At 54.7% G+C, this 16,221-nt stretch overlaps 4 protein-coding genes across 4 annotated transcripts; 1 reads left to right on the forward strand and 3 right to left on the reverse strand.

The window, feature by feature from the left end:
• Positions 1–2,877: 2,877 nt before the first annotated feature.
• UV8b_03788 (uncharacterized protein) lies at positions 2,878–6,137 on the reverse strand (the record flags this gene model as incomplete). Its single annotated transcript, XM_043141286.1, has 4 exons — positions 2,878–3,287; positions 3,350–3,449; positions 3,618–5,676; positions 6,124–6,137. The coding sequence occupies 4 exons, from the start codon at positions 6,135–6,137 to the stop codon at positions 2,878–2,880; spliced, it is 2,583 nt and encodes an 860-aa protein (XP_042997220.1).
• A 2,669-nt stretch (positions 6,138–8,806) lies between these two features.
• On the reverse strand, positions 8,807–10,876 carry UV8b_03789 (uncharacterized protein; the record flags this gene model as incomplete). The annotated part of the gene is made up of 2 exons (XM_043141287.1): positions 8,807–9,202; positions 9,281–10,876. The coding sequence occupies 2 exons, from the start codon at positions 10,874–10,876 to the stop codon at positions 8,807–8,809; spliced, it is 1,992 nt and encodes a 663-aa protein (XP_042997221.1).
• Positions 10,877–11,961: 1,085 nt separating this feature from the next.
• UV8b_03790 (uncharacterized protein) lies at positions 11,962–12,745 on the forward strand (the record flags this gene model as incomplete). Its single annotated transcript, XM_043141288.1, has 2 exons — positions 11,962–12,178; positions 12,405–12,745. The coding sequence occupies 2 exons, from the start codon at positions 11,962–11,964 to the stop codon at positions 12,743–12,745; spliced, it is 558 nt and encodes a 185-aa protein (XP_042997222.1).
• A 461-nt stretch (positions 12,746–13,206) lies between these two features.
• On the reverse strand, positions 13,207–15,349 carry UV8b_03791 (uncharacterized protein; the record flags this gene model as incomplete). Its single annotated transcript, XM_043141289.1, has 6 exons — positions 13,207–13,946; positions 14,062–14,332; positions 14,402–14,512; positions 14,643–14,830; positions 14,976–15,029; positions 15,265–15,349. The coding sequence occupies 6 exons, from the start codon at positions 15,347–15,349 to the stop codon at positions 13,207–13,209; spliced, it is 1,449 nt and encodes a 482-aa protein (XP_042997223.1).
• Positions 15,350–16,221: the final 872 nt, after the last annotated feature.

Here is a 16,221-nt window from a genome sequence, read left to right on the forward strand (position 1 = left end):
TGTAGCGTGTACATGGCACCGAGCAGAAAGGGGGGAGCCCGCTGCCCGCTGCCCGCAGCCCGCAGCCTCGAGCAGCATTCATTCAATGGGCTGCACTGAGCCACATGCAGCACGTCAATCTGATCTGCAGCGGCGTGCCTCCTCGTTGACCGTCACTCACTCCTCCAGGCGCCAGGCGTGTTCCAAAGCAGTTGACGACGGACGGGCGCGCGGAGTGCCGGAACAGGGACTGGAAGTCACCAAATCGAATTTGAACCACACCTCCCAGCGCCATGATGCCAATGCCATCTACGTACCCCCAGCATCACCAGCATCCATCACCAGCATCATCAGCCCCCCCTCTCCAGTCCAGGTCTCCAGGAGCTCAGTGCCGGGGCCCGCCCGGGCGATGAAACACCAGACCCAGCCCCGACGCGCCTGCTGGCTGGGGCCAGGCGACACGCCCAGAGGTCCACCCAGAGGTCCACCCAGAGGTCCACCCAGAGGTCCACCCAGCCTGTTGCTGCGGTAAGACGGACCAGTTGACGCCACCCGCCACCAGACTACATGCATTGATTGATGTCTGGTACGTCAATTGTTTCCTTGCGCTCCCCGCTGCTAGCCTACAAGTAGCCTGTGGAAGGGTCGGTTGGCTCTTCCAGCGCGTCTTGCTAGCGCACCCGCTGCTGATGGGCCCCACTCCGGCAGCGAACATAGGAACCTACCTAGGTACATATGTACCTTGGGTACCTCCTAACGTAGGAGGTAGGTAGGGCGTACTCCGTACCTAAGCCAGCAAAACAAACATTAAAAGCATTGACGGTTGACGGCGACGGCCGAGAAAAAGAACATTTGAACCAAAACATCAGTATTGAAAGGGGGTGCGATCCAACCCCAGCCCAGCCCGATGTACTCGTTACCATTGAGTTGACCAGACCCTTTATCTGCACCGTGGCTCTACCTTAGGTACCTAGGTGCCTACCTCTTACCTTAGGTACCTCAGGTAAGGTTAGGTACCCATAGGTAGGAGGTAGGTAAGGTAAGGTACCTACCTAGGTAGGAGGTAGCTAGCGCCTGGCTGGGCTCTTTAGCATCGACCCCGTGTACCTAATCTAACCGAGTATTCGTACTCTGTACCTGCAGGTGTCTAGCATTTGCAGGTCTGGTTGCTTGCTGATGTGGATTGACAGATGCAGATTCGCACAGAGGCCAGTTGAGCAGGCATTGATCAATTGTCATCTCGCGCGTGCGCCTGGACTCTGTCGGCCCATTGACGTTTCCGTTTCGGGCAACTATTCACTGGGGAAAGCAGTGGAAACCCACCAAAAAAAAAAAAAAAAAAAAAAAAAAAAAAAAAAAAAAAAGAAACGTCTGGTGCGGCCTACGAACCGTTCCGCTCGCTGGTATAGCCACCACGGCCTTATATGCGATACGCGAGCGATTTCATGGCGTCGACGACGTTCCAGCCATGTGGCCACCGTGGTCGGTTCTTCAGGGGGTGTGCAACTGACTGGACGCTGGACCGCCGGACGCTGGACGCTGGACCAGAGGACCAGACCAGCCAGGACTTGAGCCCAATTGGCACGGGGCGTTGGATTTCAGGGGCTCCAATAGGCGCGCACATGACCTGCATATGCTGACCCCAGGCACCGCCGCCGTACGTGCCACCAACCAGACAAGCTTGAGGCCCGCAAACATTTGCCGCGTGCCTGGCTGTACCTGCAGGGAGGTACCAGACCTTAGGTACCTTATGTATCGATCAATACTGGGAGGAAGGTACATGTATCCTGGCACAGTGCCTCGTCGGACATGACTGGCATCCCCGATGAAGCATCGCCTCGGACCACAGCACAGCTCCGTGTTCGAACGGACCAAGGCCACAGTTGAGCAGGCCCTTTACTCGGCAACGGTCAATCGGGAAAGATGGATGCAATTGCAGCCGTCCACCTCGAGGGGCGAACCGCGGGTGGCGGTGCTGCGTGCCTGTTATGCCTGTCAGTCTTGTCTCATGACGGGGAGGCCTGCAAGTACCCGGTACTTTGGGACCTGGACCTGGACCTGGACCTGGACCTGGAACCCCTGGCCCTTAGGCCCGGGCGGCTGAAGGCTTGCCAAATCCACCAGCGAGGTTGCTGCTTGCTGCTTGCTGCTTGCGCGTCTGTTCACAGCCCACGCTTCGTTCGTCCTGAACGAGACAACGACTGGACAGACTCTGCTAGCCCAGGTACCTGCATGTGGCGTAAAGCCGTCAACAGTCGGCGCTTGCTTGGGAGAATCTCGTGTATTTGTATTTTTTTTGTCTAAAAAATCCCTTGCGTACCTGGCAGATGGCGCGAGCAAAACCACACCACCCCCCCCCCCCCCCCCACCCTTTTCCCCGGTCGCTCGCGAACCCAACTCCTCGCAACATGCACAGCAGCAACTGCCTTGGCATGTTGCCTCCTCTCCCCTTTCGTCTATAAAGCCCCAAACATGATGCATCCCGAGAAGTCTAAACTGTTGAGACCAACTGACATTAAACCCTCAATGGCAACTGTAGCATTGGAATTGTCAGACGCTTGCTCAAGTGAAAAGAAAACCAAGAAAAAAAAACAGTGAGTGCGAGAAGAAAAGAAGGGAAAAGGAAAAAAAGAAATAAAACGCATGGGTGCTCCAACCCAAACGCCAACAAGTTTTATTTTCTTTTTTCTGTTTTTTTCCCTTGGCCAGAGACACGTAGGTCATGTCGTTCTTGCTGCTTGCGATAGGCCTCGCCCCGCAAACATCAGACATATTCTGACCCGTGTTGATGGATGGTACCAGACAGGAGGGCTGCACGCAGCTTTCGAATCGGGAGAAGAAGAAGAAGAAGAAGAAGAAGAAGAAAAGGCAACCGCATGCGTGTCAAGTGGTTGCCTCTTATTTGGCGTGCTTCTTGAATGCCAATAGCTCCGCCAGGCTGCCGAGTGAACAGCCGTGCTGCAAAAAGTCGTGGGCCAGCAGCTCGTCAGCCGACGCACGGCTTTTGACGTCGACGCAGAGGCAGACCGACAGGAAGGCCTTCAGCTCTTTGCTCAGCTTCTCGGGCTTCTTCAGCCGAGGGGTGCCGTTTGTAGCAATCAGATACAGTGCTTTCAGCGGCTCCTCGTTCAGGTATGGCGGTTCCGATTCAATCATCTCGATGGCCATGATGCCCAGGGACCACACGTCGACCTTGGGTCCGTACTCCTTCTGCTTGACAACTTCCGGCGCCATCCAGTACGGCGTTCCCACCATGGTCGCGCGCTTCGACTTGGTCTCGGTGAGTTTGGCGCAGAACCCAAAATCGGCTGTTCTACACGTTAGCGGGCTTCGACATCGCAGAGGGCAAGCCGAAAACACTGCTACTCACTAATCTTCACGTTGCCCCGAGCGTCAAGCAGGACATTGTCACTCTTGATATCTCGATGGATGATGCTCTGCGAATGCAGATGATGTAGACCGCGGCACGTCTTGAGAAAATAAAAAAAAAAAACAGGAAAAGAAGAAGAAAAATCGTAGTCCGTCCGGATTAGCATGTGATGAGTTTGACCTTGTAGCAAAGAGAAAAAAAAAAAGGGGGGGGGGTGGGAGAGCGGAGGGGGGAAAGTCACAGGAAGAGCAGGTATGGAACGGCTCACCTCGTTGCAAATGGTCGATATCTGCTCTTCAGATATAGACGGGTTGTTGTCAATCACATCAGTAAGGGCTCCGCCTTCCATGTACTCCATCACCACCCAGAGTTCCTGGTTGTTGTTGCGCAAAAAGGCGTCGACAAAATTGACAATATTCCTGTGCTTGCTGTCCTTCATCACCATAATCTCATTCACAATGAGTTCTTTCCTCGGTTGGTGAGCCAAATCCATCTGCTTGATGGCCACCTGTGCCCTGGCCCCCTGCTGTCGAAGGATTTCTCGAGCGATGCCCTGGGCAGTCTCCTTGATTTTGGCCACATAAACAGAGCCAGAGGCACCTTGACCGATCTTCTTCTGCTTGGAGTAGGACAGGTTCGGATCATCTCTTGAGACGGCCTCCTTGAGCTTTGCCATGACTTCGTTTTCAGACATTGTCGACATGCGCACATCCTGCTTGCGTTCCGACGCCGACGGCTTCGTAGCAGGTGCACCTTCCGCCGTCTTTGCGCCATCGGCTTGGTGAGTTTGGCTGGGCTTGGGGGCAACGTTGAGAGGCTTGACGGGCGCCGGCAAACGTGAGGAACCTTGTGCAGCTTGCGGTTGTCTCGGCTGAGAAGCCTGCGTTCCGTTGGGGCTTCTTGACGCTTGCGAGGCATCGTTTCGTGGCATTCGGGGCCCTTGAGAAGATGGATCTCGGTATGCACCAGAGCTCGGCTGGGATGCTTGAGCAGTGCGGGAGGAAGAGCTGGACGAAGGAGCGGGGGGGGCTGGCCGCTGAGCGCGCATATTGCCGGCCGGGCTGGCGGGCGGCTTCGGCGCGGGGGGCGCAGCTCTGTTTGGGTTGAAGCGATCACTGCCCGGCGGTGCAGAGGTGGAGGTGGATGAGTTGCCGTAACCGCCGATTTCCTGCTGAGCCATGGGCACTTTGGTCTTGGGTAGCGATGCGTTGTAAGCCTCCAGTTCTCGTCGCTCTCGTTGCTCCGCTTCACGCTGCCGGTGCGAATCGAGCTGCTTCTTTCGTTGATCTTCTCTAGAAGCTTCATGTGACGCATATTTTGGGGACATGTTTTGGACCTGCCGACGTTGCTGCTGCTGCTGCTGCTGCTGCTGCTGCTGCTGCTCCCCGACTGTCGGTCGTCTCTGCGGGCCACCGCTCGACTGAGGAGGTGTGGAACTGAAATTCATCTGAGTCGGCGTCGGAGGAGCTGGACGAGGAGGAGCGATGGAGCTCCCGCCGCTGGGCTGCTTGTTCTGCATCCCCCCAGGGGGGGTGGGCGTTGCGCTCGGGTAATGGTTTGGATTCTCCGCCCTCTTGGCCAGGTCGGTGTAAAAGTCCAAGACTTCAAACACGGCTTGTGGATTGCGCTCATAGTCTTCCTTTGTGATGGCCGACGAGTTGAGCAGCTTGGACCATTCGGGTGGCAAGCCGACGAATTGCCCGGTTTGAGGGTCGAATCCAACATGGACCGCGTGGGAAAAGTTGGTCGGGTTGCTGACACCTCCCATGCCCGGGCATGCGCCGTAAATCAAGTCAATCCACTCGTAGAGATCATCGTCTCCTTTGACCCTAATCTGCAGTGTTTTGGTCTGACCGTCGTCGTCTCCAGGGCTCGTCGAGGAGCCATCAGGCCTTCTCTTGATTTCGAAAATGGTGCCAGCAGCCTCGACTCTGCCGACGTTTACAACATCCTTCAAGTAAAGCGTGTAGGAGACTTTGCCGCCTTCGCTCTTGTGGAAGTCGAGCGACTCTTTCCGAAGAATGAGGTACTTCTGTTTCCAATACTGGATGAAGTTCCTGCTCTCCTTGACTGACGCCCAACCCTCCTTCTTGATAGCAACCCCTCCCATGCCGGTCGTGTTGTTTGACTGCTGACGGGCAATGGGCAAGGAGATGGTGGAGCCGGTGTAGGTCGACGTGGCGGTGCTTCGAATAGGGGAGATGGCCATGTTGGCCATGTTGCCGGGCAAGTTGGCGCTCGGCGTCAAGGCGAGTCGAGGTCTGCCGTCAGATGGTGGTTTGGGGGCCGGTCCAGGGTTCATGAACTGGCCGGCGGAATAGACGCTGCTGGTTCGGTTAGAGTTAGTCTGAAGCTCTTGCCCAACGACTGCGCTGCATGCAGACGCCAGTTGTGTGGTGGATTCGTTGTGATGACTTGTTGCGCGCAGGAAGCCAGGAAGCCAGGAAGCCAGGAAGCCACGAACAAGAACAAGAAAAAACCTCAAGTAATAACTAGCTGAGGACAGGGCAAGAGGTGGGAAAATAAGAAAAAAAAGGGGCAGCTGGACCTTTTTTGCAAGAAGCGGGTATTGATTTACCAAACTCCCTACGCTCAAGGTACGAGCCTACTCAAAAAGCCTCTACTTTGGGGGGGGGGGGGGGGGGGGGGGGGGGATGAGTCGAGAGAGGAAAGCTGCTAGTCCATCTTGCTCGCCATGGCTCGCCAACTGACCGAGTGAAAGCAGGGGGTTCTGGTGGGAAATAGATGGGGATGCCGTCAAGCTTTCAACGTACCCATTCTGCGCCATTTTAGAGGCGAGTCACAATGGAACACACACCGGGCGCGTGGAGAGTCAAGGGTCGCAGGATCCGGCAGTTTCGAGAATCAGATTTTCCGTGGTGTCTGGGATTGGCGGAGTAGGAGGAGGCAAGACGGAACGGAACAGCGCTGCTCGCAGCCTCGACAGGGGAAATTGGCAACCAGACAGTATCAGGAGGACGGACTGCCTGAGTGACGGTAGTGAAACTAGTGCCGAGACGGGTCGGATGCCGAGGCGGCCTACTTTGGGATCGGCGCCGTAGCGGGAGACGAGCTGTCGATGTCGTTTTCGTTTTCGTTGTCCTTGTCCTTGTCCTTGTCCTTCTCGTCGTCGAGGAGGAGGCGACAGAGGGGCGTCGGCGCATGAACCTTTGGGAAAGGGGAGGGGGAAGAAGGGGAGGGGGGGGGGGGGGCTTAGCTAATGCTTTGGATAAGGAGCGGTGGTCAACTGGTGCTAGCCAGACCAGGGATAGATATGAGGAGCAGGATATTCCAAGTGAGGGTCCAGAAAACCAGGGCGGTCGTTCAGAAACGGTCAATCGAGTCAATTCTCCGCAAAGACGCAACAGTACGGATACAGGCCATGGAGTCGGCAGGGCAAGGAAATTGAAGTCAAGAAGAGGTCTGGTGCGGGAGGGGGAGGGAGGACAGAAAAGAGCCACAAAAAGCAAAGACACCGCGGCCGGGCGGATATCAGCCAACGAAGGAGAGAGGCCGGGGGGGGGGGGGGTTGTTGTTGTTGCAAGCGACTGGCGGTACTGGTACTCGGTAAGTCCCACCAAACAGTGCGTACTCGATAGTCCAGTCTCCGTCGCGGTACGGAGTACCTCGATGTGATTGATGATGGCAAACACCAGACCAGGCCAGAACCACACGGCCGTTGACTGCAGCGAGCAGCGAGCAGCCAGGCAGCCAGACCCCCCCCCCCAGCCCCTACGTGACTGATGAGCACGCTGATCTCGCTGATCTCCGCCTCATCGACGCCTGGTGCAAGTCGGCAGTCCAGCAGCCCATACTCGTGTCGTTTCACCAAGCAATGCCAGCAATGGAGGCCATGGCACGACCCTACGGAGCACATTGCATGTACGCAGCGGCGGCGGCTGATCCTGGACGCTGTGCAAGTGCGCAGATTGCAGTGTGCAGCTGTGGAGCGACCGTTTGAGCCTTTAAGCCGCCTTGTTCTTTGTTTTTCTTTGTTTTTCAGTTGAGTCTTTCCCCTGCAAAAACCCCCCCCCCACCCCCCCCCCCCCCCCTCTCCTCCCCCTCGTCCTTTTTTTTTTTTCTCTTTTTTCTTTTTCTTTGTTTCGCTGATTCCAACAATCCCCCCTCTGCTGCGAGTGGCGTCGATACAGGGATCACATGCAGGCTTGCAGTCTGGCTCGCCTGGTGGGGACCCCACAGTTGACCGTTTCCGTTTAGCGGGTGGCAGCAGCGCTGAGCTGGGTCGAACGGCTGACCCAGCCAACGGCTTCAAGCTTCTTGGCAACCAACCACCAACCACCCACACACCACTTGAACCACTATGGAGAACGGAGTACTGTGCTTGGCCGTGGTAATGCCCTCCCAAAATGCCACACATTGAGAAATGCCCTGCTGGATACGTATGCATCATCCGGAAAACCATCCGTGCTTTTTTATTTTATTTTATTTGTTTTCTCTCTGTCCTCTTTTCTTTCGTGCGGGCAGACTCCGTAGTCTCATCCCCGGCGGGCTGCATGAGCAACGAAAGGGTCAACTTTTGGAGCTCTTGTCCCCCCGATTCCATCCATTCCCGCGGGATTTGTCTCTGTCTGTACCTGTCTGTCTGGTACCGTGTACGGCACGGCACATGCACTGTGCTGTTGACGCCAGCTGCAGCGGAGCACTCAAGCCCCGTACGGAGTACGTCGGCAGGGGATCGATCTGGAGGCGCCGACTCCTGAGCGGGGCGGGGCCTTCCGACGCCGCATGCGTTTGCACAGCGGAATCACGAATGGGTCAAGAGGCACCCAAGTACCTAGGTACATGGTACGCTCCCCGTCAACGGGACGACGTAACCGCCCCGAAGCCCGATGGAACGTTGTGTTCTCAGGTACCCAGTACACGTACTCCGTACACAAATCATCAATGATTGCAGCCCTTGCGACTTCAGGGCCTAGGCACCCAGCATTAGCCCCGCTTCGGAGCCCCAAGACCCCCCGCCTGCCCGAGTTCTGCTCCAAGCACGTTCCAGCAGCTGCTTCAATACTGCTTCGAGGTTTACAATGCGAAACAAAGCCATGGCTCATCATGACCAGCCCGAAAGGGGGGCACGTCTTGTGTGACAAAAAAAAAAAAAAAAAAAAAAAAATCGGTCACATCGCTTGCCAGAATAATGCACGACAAAGCGACAAAGCGACAAGGCCACAAAGCGCGCCGGCGTAGACAACGGTTGAATTAGCCAGACCAACATCCCTACATCCATCATCTAAACCTCTAATGACGCCACTTCGCCAGGCAGTCAGTCAGTCAGTCAGTCGTCTTCGCTTGCCCACGCATCTCGTCAAAGTTTTGTGCTTCTTACGCATCCGCGCGTCCAAGCATGGACATTGCGCGGGATAACTGCACGCTACATGTACCGAGTATATCCCATGGAGACAGTATGCTTGTGCTTTCAGCACAGCATTGAGTTTGAAGCCTTCAACGACAAGCAACTTCAATCTCTTGGCCTTCAAACTTGGGCAGCTCAGATGTCACTTGCTCCCACTTCTTTGACCCGCCGACTAGCTCTCTGACGGCATCCAAAATCTTGGACTCTTCCGCCCGGACCTGCGTGGTAGAATCACGGTCTCTCAAGGTGACGGTGCCGTCTTGTAGAGTCTGGAAGTCGACAGTGATGCCGAGGGGCGTGCCGAGTTCGTCGTTTCTGCTGTATCGCTTACCGATACTGGCCGATGAGTCATCGATGCGGTTGGAGATGCCCATGCTTCGAAGCTGCTGAGAGAGCTTCTTGATGTGTGGTCTGAACTGGGCATTGGACGAGAGAGGAACAATGAGCACCTTGGTAGGGGCCACGGTGGGGGGGAACGATAGTACCTGTCATATTTTCACCCTCCATGTCAATGCTTGTGTGCTTTGGTGCTTGCTGCGGTAAAAGATGAAGGAGTCACTTACGCCGCGGGCCTCGTCACCACCGTCGCTGCCACGGGTCCAGAAGTTGTGCTCAACCAGAGAGTACAGGATGCGGCCGATGCCGAATGAAGGCTCGATGACGTTGGGGGTGAATTCTCTCGTATTCTCGACTCGCTTGCGGAACTCAATCTTGACAGTGTCGCTGCCAACTTCGACCGTGCCGTTGCCAGCTCCGGCAACCTCCAGGGTCGTCTTGCCAGTGTCGGTGAGCTGCTTCGCCAGCTTCTCTCGTTGATCCTGGGACGTGGCGAGCAGGGCTGCCTCAACAGCCTTGGCGTCCTTCTTGAACAGAGGTCCAAACTTTTTCTTCTCGATATCAACCTGCCACTCCTCAATCACGAGGGGCTCCTCGAGACGCTCTCGGACAACCAGGGGGGCGCCAGTCTTTTTCGCGTGGACGGACAAATCGTACGCACTTCGGTCGGCGCAGCCAACGCACTCGACCCAGCCCGAGCTGGTGAGCAGCTCTGCATCCCAGCAGTCGCAGGCGTAGTGGGCCATCTCGTTGGCCATGTGCTGACGGAAACGCATCTTTGACAAGTCAACCCCAATCTTTTCTAGGAAGAGATGGATCCTGGCAAGAAAGTAGCCAAGCGTCTCGTTGTCAACCAGGCCATCCTTGACCGCCTCGCCAATGGCCACCTTCCTGGTGCTGGTTTTGCCAGAAAGCTGAGTATCCCGATCCAGCAGCACCAGCTCGACGTGCGCCACCTCGTGGAAGCGATGGTGCCTCTTGCCACCCTGAGGGTCGACAAAGTGCTCAATCTCGGCCATGAGAAACTCTCGTACTCGAAGAAGGCCGGCGCGGGGGGAAATCTCGTTCCTGTACGACTTGCCGATGGAAGCTGAGGCGAAGGGCATCTGGCCCTGGTTGAACTCGAGAAGCTTGGCAAAGTTTAGGAACTGACCCTGGGCCGTCTCGGGACGCAGATAGCCGGGAAGGTTGCTGCTGGGGCCGATGGAGGTCTGAAACATGAGGTTGAAGGCAACTGGATCTGACGGAAGGACGCCGGTCGCTGGGTTCTTGAGATCGTACTTTTTGATCAGCTGGCCGAGCTGAGGACCGTCATAGTTGTCAATTCTGGCCAGGACCTCTTCGTATTCCTTGACTACCGCATCCTCAAGCTTGACAGCCTCCGACTTGGCCTTCTTCTTCTTCTTCTTCTTGGGGTCGTCCTGCTCCTCCACTTTCTGACCACGAGCCTCCTTGTCACCGTTCAGTCTGGCCTCGAGAACCGCCTCGACAAAGTGGTCGGCTCGCAGAATCTCGCCATTCTTGGGGTCTTTGCACATCCAGTCGGCGAACTTGTCGACATGGCCACTGGTCTTGAGAACGTCGTGAGGAGTCAGGACGGTGCAGTCCACCTCGAGCATGTCCTCTTCCAGAATGAAGTGCTTGCGCCACAAATCAACAATGTTGGCCTGCAGCGAGCAGCCAGGAGGACCATAGTCGTATAGACCGCCAACACCGCCGTAGATTTCGAACGAAGGGGTGTAAAACATGCGCCGCCTCAGCATGGCGTCGAGGACGGGCTTGTCGAGGGGCTGACCCTTGAGCGTCGTGGCTGTTGTCGTCATGGCCGACTGTTTTTTGCGGTGCGACTTGGGGGCTGGACAGACTTGAAGACCAGAAAAAATGGAGAAGGCGCGAGGGCGAGTCGATAGGCTTCGTCGAAAGAGGCTGCAAGGGGAGAATTGCGAGGTAGAATGCTTAACGGAATGCTTAATGGCCAGATGGAACGAGCGAATTGGCTTCATCCACTCGATCTGTTGCGAGTTTTGAGGAAGTTGAAGTGCGTGAGTCACAGCAAACCCAGCCGCACCCTGTTTTCCCTTTGTCGAACTGGACGGATGGACAGAGGAGAGGAGGGAGGGGTTAGAGGACAAAAGCCGCGAGAGATCCACTCAAGAGGGGCGCTGTCAAGTTGGTCGTCTGGCGGCAAGGGGAAGGGGACCTGTACCCTAATGCGTCAATCTGTCTGGTGGTGTGGGAACTTGAGGATCTGGATTTCGGATCTTGGACCTGTGTGGGTTGTGGTGGGTGTGGTGTGGGTGTGGTGGGTGACTTGGATTATCCGGGTCTGGGCGGGCAGCAGACAGGTACCAGATCTGTCTGGTACTCTCAACTGTACGGACTAATATTGGCCCCAGCGCCCCTGCCCCTCCTTCCGAGGCTCCTCTGTAATAGTGCCGCTCAAGGGTCGAGAGAGAGCTTGCTGGTCGTCCCGTAGCATGCGTCAACGGGACTCGACAGTCGAGAACTCTTCCCCCTATCCGTTCGTTAATGGCATGACCATACGTGTCTTGAACACTTTTTCAAGATAGATGTACATACCTAGGTAGGCTTCATACATACCTAGGTAGGTAGGTAGGTACCTAGGCAGAGCAAATAGCTGCAGTTTGCGTTTCACAAGGATAAACACGGCTGGTTGGCATTCCCTTAAGCAACCCCCCCCCACTCGCGCGATAAGATAAGGCTGCCGAACCCGACTTTTTCTTCTCCCTTTGCCTTGACATCCATCGCATTTCCATCCCACGCAGTCACGGCTTGCCACCTTGTTTCCTTGGCTCCCAACTTCCCTCATCGAATAAAAACGAACCTACCTACACGACTTATCGACAACCAGTAGCTGAATGCGAAGCCGTGCGCGCAGCAAGTCACGATGCGTCCGCTCACTGAACAAGAAACCAAGGTCCTCTTCACAAAATTGGCCAACTACACTGGCAGCTCTCTCAAGAACCTCATCACCCCCCTAGACAATGGCGACCGCTTCTGCTTTCGCTTGAACAGAGACCGTGTCTACTACGTCCTACAGTCCATTGCCAACCTAGCAACCTCGTTTCCTCGCGACAAGCTTTTGTCCCTGGGGACTTGTATTGGTACGTCGCACCGTTCATGAAAAAAAAATGAAGAGAAAAAAGAAAAGGACAAGAAGAAGAAGGAAAGGGTGAAAAAAAAAATACAGGAAGAAAAAGGAAGAAAAAAAAAGGAAAAGAAAAGATTCATCTTTCTGTGCCCTTTTTGAAACACATGTCCCGTTCTTCCTCACCACCCCGGAGAGTCGTCATTCCATGGCTAACAGTGCAACGTGTCCGCTATTTCCAGGCAAGTTTACAAAGTCCGGCAAGTTTCGCCTCCACATTACCGCTCTAGAGGTTCTTTCCGAGCACGCCCGTTGGAAGATTTGGGTGCGCCCCAATGGAGAAATGCCCTTCCTTTATGGCGGCAACGTCGTCAAGGCCCACGTTGGCAGATGGTCGGACGACTGTCCCGAGCATCAGGGGGTAGTCGTGTACAATATGAACGACACGCCGCTGGGCTTTGGCATCACGGCGAGAAGTACCGCTGAGGCTCGGCGCTTGGACCCGACTGGCATCACATGCTTCAGACAGGCCGATTGTGGAGAGTACTTGCGCGATGAAGATAACCTGTTTGCTACGACGTAGTTGCGACGACACGGGGGCTACGATTGTAGATCCGGGTGGCTTGACCGACAACAAGGCAAAGCGAGGCGTAATCTATTCTCATCATCGGCGTGCTTTTCTTTTTCTTCTTCTTCGACAACACTCTAATGGCAAAAGGCGTTTCAAATTGGTGCCAAGGGAAGATGGGCGGGGGGGGGAGGGGGGGGGAATAGATGGATGAACGGATAAAGCAGAGGGACCTTCCTTTTCGGTTGATTTGATGTTGAAATATTGCAGTCGTCAAGGGCATTCAACTTGCTGTACTTTTTGAAAAGAACCATTGCAACATCAACCATTTGTGACAGAAACATCTTGTTGCAAAATGCGAGGGAAAGAAAAATCTATGATGTATCAAGATGGTCTTTGAGTCGCCGTGCAACGGCATGCATCGACAAGAGAGAGAGAGAGAGAGAGAGAGAGAGAGAGACAGAGAAACGAGTCTATCAGAGAAGGTCGCTCATAGGCGTGGCAGGTCGACTGTCCTTTCTAAAGAAGCCAATGTGTGAACGCTGCGCGACATACTCACTGTCTGCGTATCCAAGGATGCTCTGGATGTCAGTGCTTTGGTGTCCCATGATTCTGATGATTTCCGCAGAGGCATAGTTCACCAGGGCTCGGCCAACCTCGACAGGTTCGCCATCCCACATGTGGCCCTCGTCGTTGGGTGTCTCCCTGCGTTGGACAACGGCCAGCCGAACAACCTCGTGCTGGGCGAAATTGCCTGCGATACCGACAATACCGACGGGGAGCAACCCAGCCTTGTTTAACAAGGCTCGATGGCACCCTTGGTCAATGAACAGGGTGCCATGTGGTTGGGGAGTGTGCAGAAGCCAAAAGTAGCGATCCGAGATGGGGTCACTTGAAGGCAAGAACCGCGTGTGTAGCGGAGGCGCAGCGCCGTCGCCCACACTGACGGAAGGATCCGTCAGGTTCAAGGAGGTTGTGGTACGGGACAACGGAGGCTCGCTCCCGCTGTGTTGACCCTGGTCATCCGAATCAGACACGGACGACGGGTCGCCGTTGGCCATCTTCAACGTATGCAGGTAGCGGACAATGCCGAGGATGTTTCCCGGATTGGAAGACCGGGTGATTATCGTGGTCACGCCCGCCAACGTGCCTAGCTTGGCGGCGACGATCTTGGTGCTCATTCCACCGGTCCCCAATGCGGAGCCGGCGCTTGACACTATTTGGGGGGAATCTTTGTTAATTACACAAAAAGGATGTCGGGGATGGGATGTGCGCTGTGCTGCACACATTACTTGCGGGGCGGACAAACAGAACAAAAAAAAACCCCTTACCATCTGCTTCTAGGACAGAGAAATCATGCACGATTTCAATGGGTTTGGCATCCGGGTGCGTTCGAGGATTCTTGTCGTACAGGCAGTCGACATCCGTCATGAGGAACAACAGATCGGCGTGGATCATGGCTGCCGTGATTGCCGACAGAGTATCGTTGTCGCCAAACTTGATTTCCGAAACTGCGACTGTGTCGTTTTCATTGACAATGGGTATCACGCCCATATCCAGAAGCTGATTTACTGTATTCTGAGCGTTCAAATATCTCGTACGCTGTTGAGCGATGGGGGCTTAGCTTTTACAAGACCAACAAGGCAAAGAAAATGGGTTTAGATTACGAACGTCTGCAATGTCATTCCTGGTCAACAGGATTTGAGCAATAGGCTGCGACAAGTGGCCAAACAAAGTATCCCAAAGACTCATAAGACGGCATTGTCCAATCGCTGCCAAGGCCTAGGTATTTTGGGAAGTGGGATTATTAGCGAGCTCTTGCAACGTGAGAGGGTATGAATAATGAAACTATGTAGGCTTCGGGAATGGACAAGTGTGGCTACTGGCTTGTTTTATATTTCACCCAACTCACCTGCAGCTGTGCCAAGTGCTTCGGACGCTTCTCAACCTCCATTCTCCGGAGCCCGACCCCAATAGCCCCCGAGGATACGATAACAACTCTGTGCCCATTTTTCCTCAGCTTGAAGGCAGTATCGACGATCAACGTGAGAGTAGGCAGTAGCGGTTCATGAGTTTTCTCATCTACGATGGAGCTCGTACCTAGACGCCGATAACCTCGTCAGCTTCGCGGCATGTTGAAGCAAAGCACGCCACCAGAAAGCAGCAAAGTTGAGGAAAAGGGGGAAGGAAGCGAAAAAGGCATGCGGTGAATTGCCATTGGAGCGGACAGCTGGTGGCAACGTACCGAGCTTGATTACAATCGTCTGATGATGCCGCGACGGTTTCATCTCAACGGAAGCTTTTGATTGTCAAAGAGTCAGCAAATTGAACGCAACCTCATGTGCGGTCGAACCCCCTCCGATTATCTATCAAGGGACGCAAAAAGGAGAGTCTGAGGGCCGATGTCGACAGTCGACAGGATCCTCTGGAAAAAGAATGGCAAAAGCGCAGGACGAGAAAGAGGCAGGGGGACGGAACCGGAAGCTCTATGCCACGGGCCAAGCTTTGCCGCATGGAACCAAAACAAAACGTACATTGAGGTGTGGTAAATGCCTCGTCCGTCATCTTCAAGGCGCGCCCTGGAGCTGTGTCGCATTCGCCATGGGCATTGGCGTTCATTACGGTTTGCATGATCTCATTGGACTTGGGGGAATCCGCAAAGCGGGTTGGTGAATTCATGGCCGAAGCGAGCCACGTCGGCGCCAGTGCGGGCTTGAGGCAGCAGGCCGCGCTGTCATGTCCTGTTCTCACGCAGTTTAGTTGCTCAGGCTCGGGTGCTAATGCGTTGGGTTGGCCATGTACAGATGCACAGCTCGCTCGTGGTCTGATGACTGATGTCTGATGTCTGGTGTCTGATGCCTGATGCCTGATGCACAGAGACTAAAGATTGAGCGATCTCGGGTGGGCGCCGTGGGGAAGCCAACAATGCTCGATGTTAATAAAATAAATGAAAGAGCCCAAATTGGCGCGCGTCAAGAGTTACCAGATGGCCTTTTCTCGGCTCCGTTTGTCAAAACGGCAGCGCTGGACCGTCACTACCAGCTATTCCCTAGTTCTTCTCTCTCGCCCTCTCCCCATGTCTCCCTTTTCTTTCCGTTTTTTCTTCGTGTTCATCATTTTTTTTTTTTTTCCTTTTTTTGGAGGATGCAGGCCGAAGTGCATGATGGTATCGGCGCATGTACGGAGTTGTGGAGTACATGCCAAAGGTACCTTACCTTCCAAGGCAACGCTCCGTACAGGAAAGCCACGCACTCGGTATTCGGAACCAAGCTCTCAATTGCCTAGTACTAATGCTGCCGCTCTCGATGATGCTGTGTGTGACTGCCACTCCAGAACTAACTATTCGTGATGCAATAATGCTATGTACAGTACGAGTATTGATGCAAATACTAGCGACGCAGTGATCCTTGCCGTTATTTGATGATGCAGCCCACAGAATTTCCGATATCGGCCAGAAACTTGGCTAGCCTAGCCACAAATGGTTCAAGTCT

The sequence above is a fragment of the Ustilaginoidea virens genome, chromosome 3, assembly GCF_000687475.1.
Source record: "Ustilaginoidea virens chromosome 3, complete sequence".
In the NCBI taxonomy this organism is placed as follows: Eukaryota; Fungi; Ascomycota; class Sordariomycetes; order Hypocreales; family Clavicipitaceae; genus Ustilaginoidea; species Ustilaginoidea virens.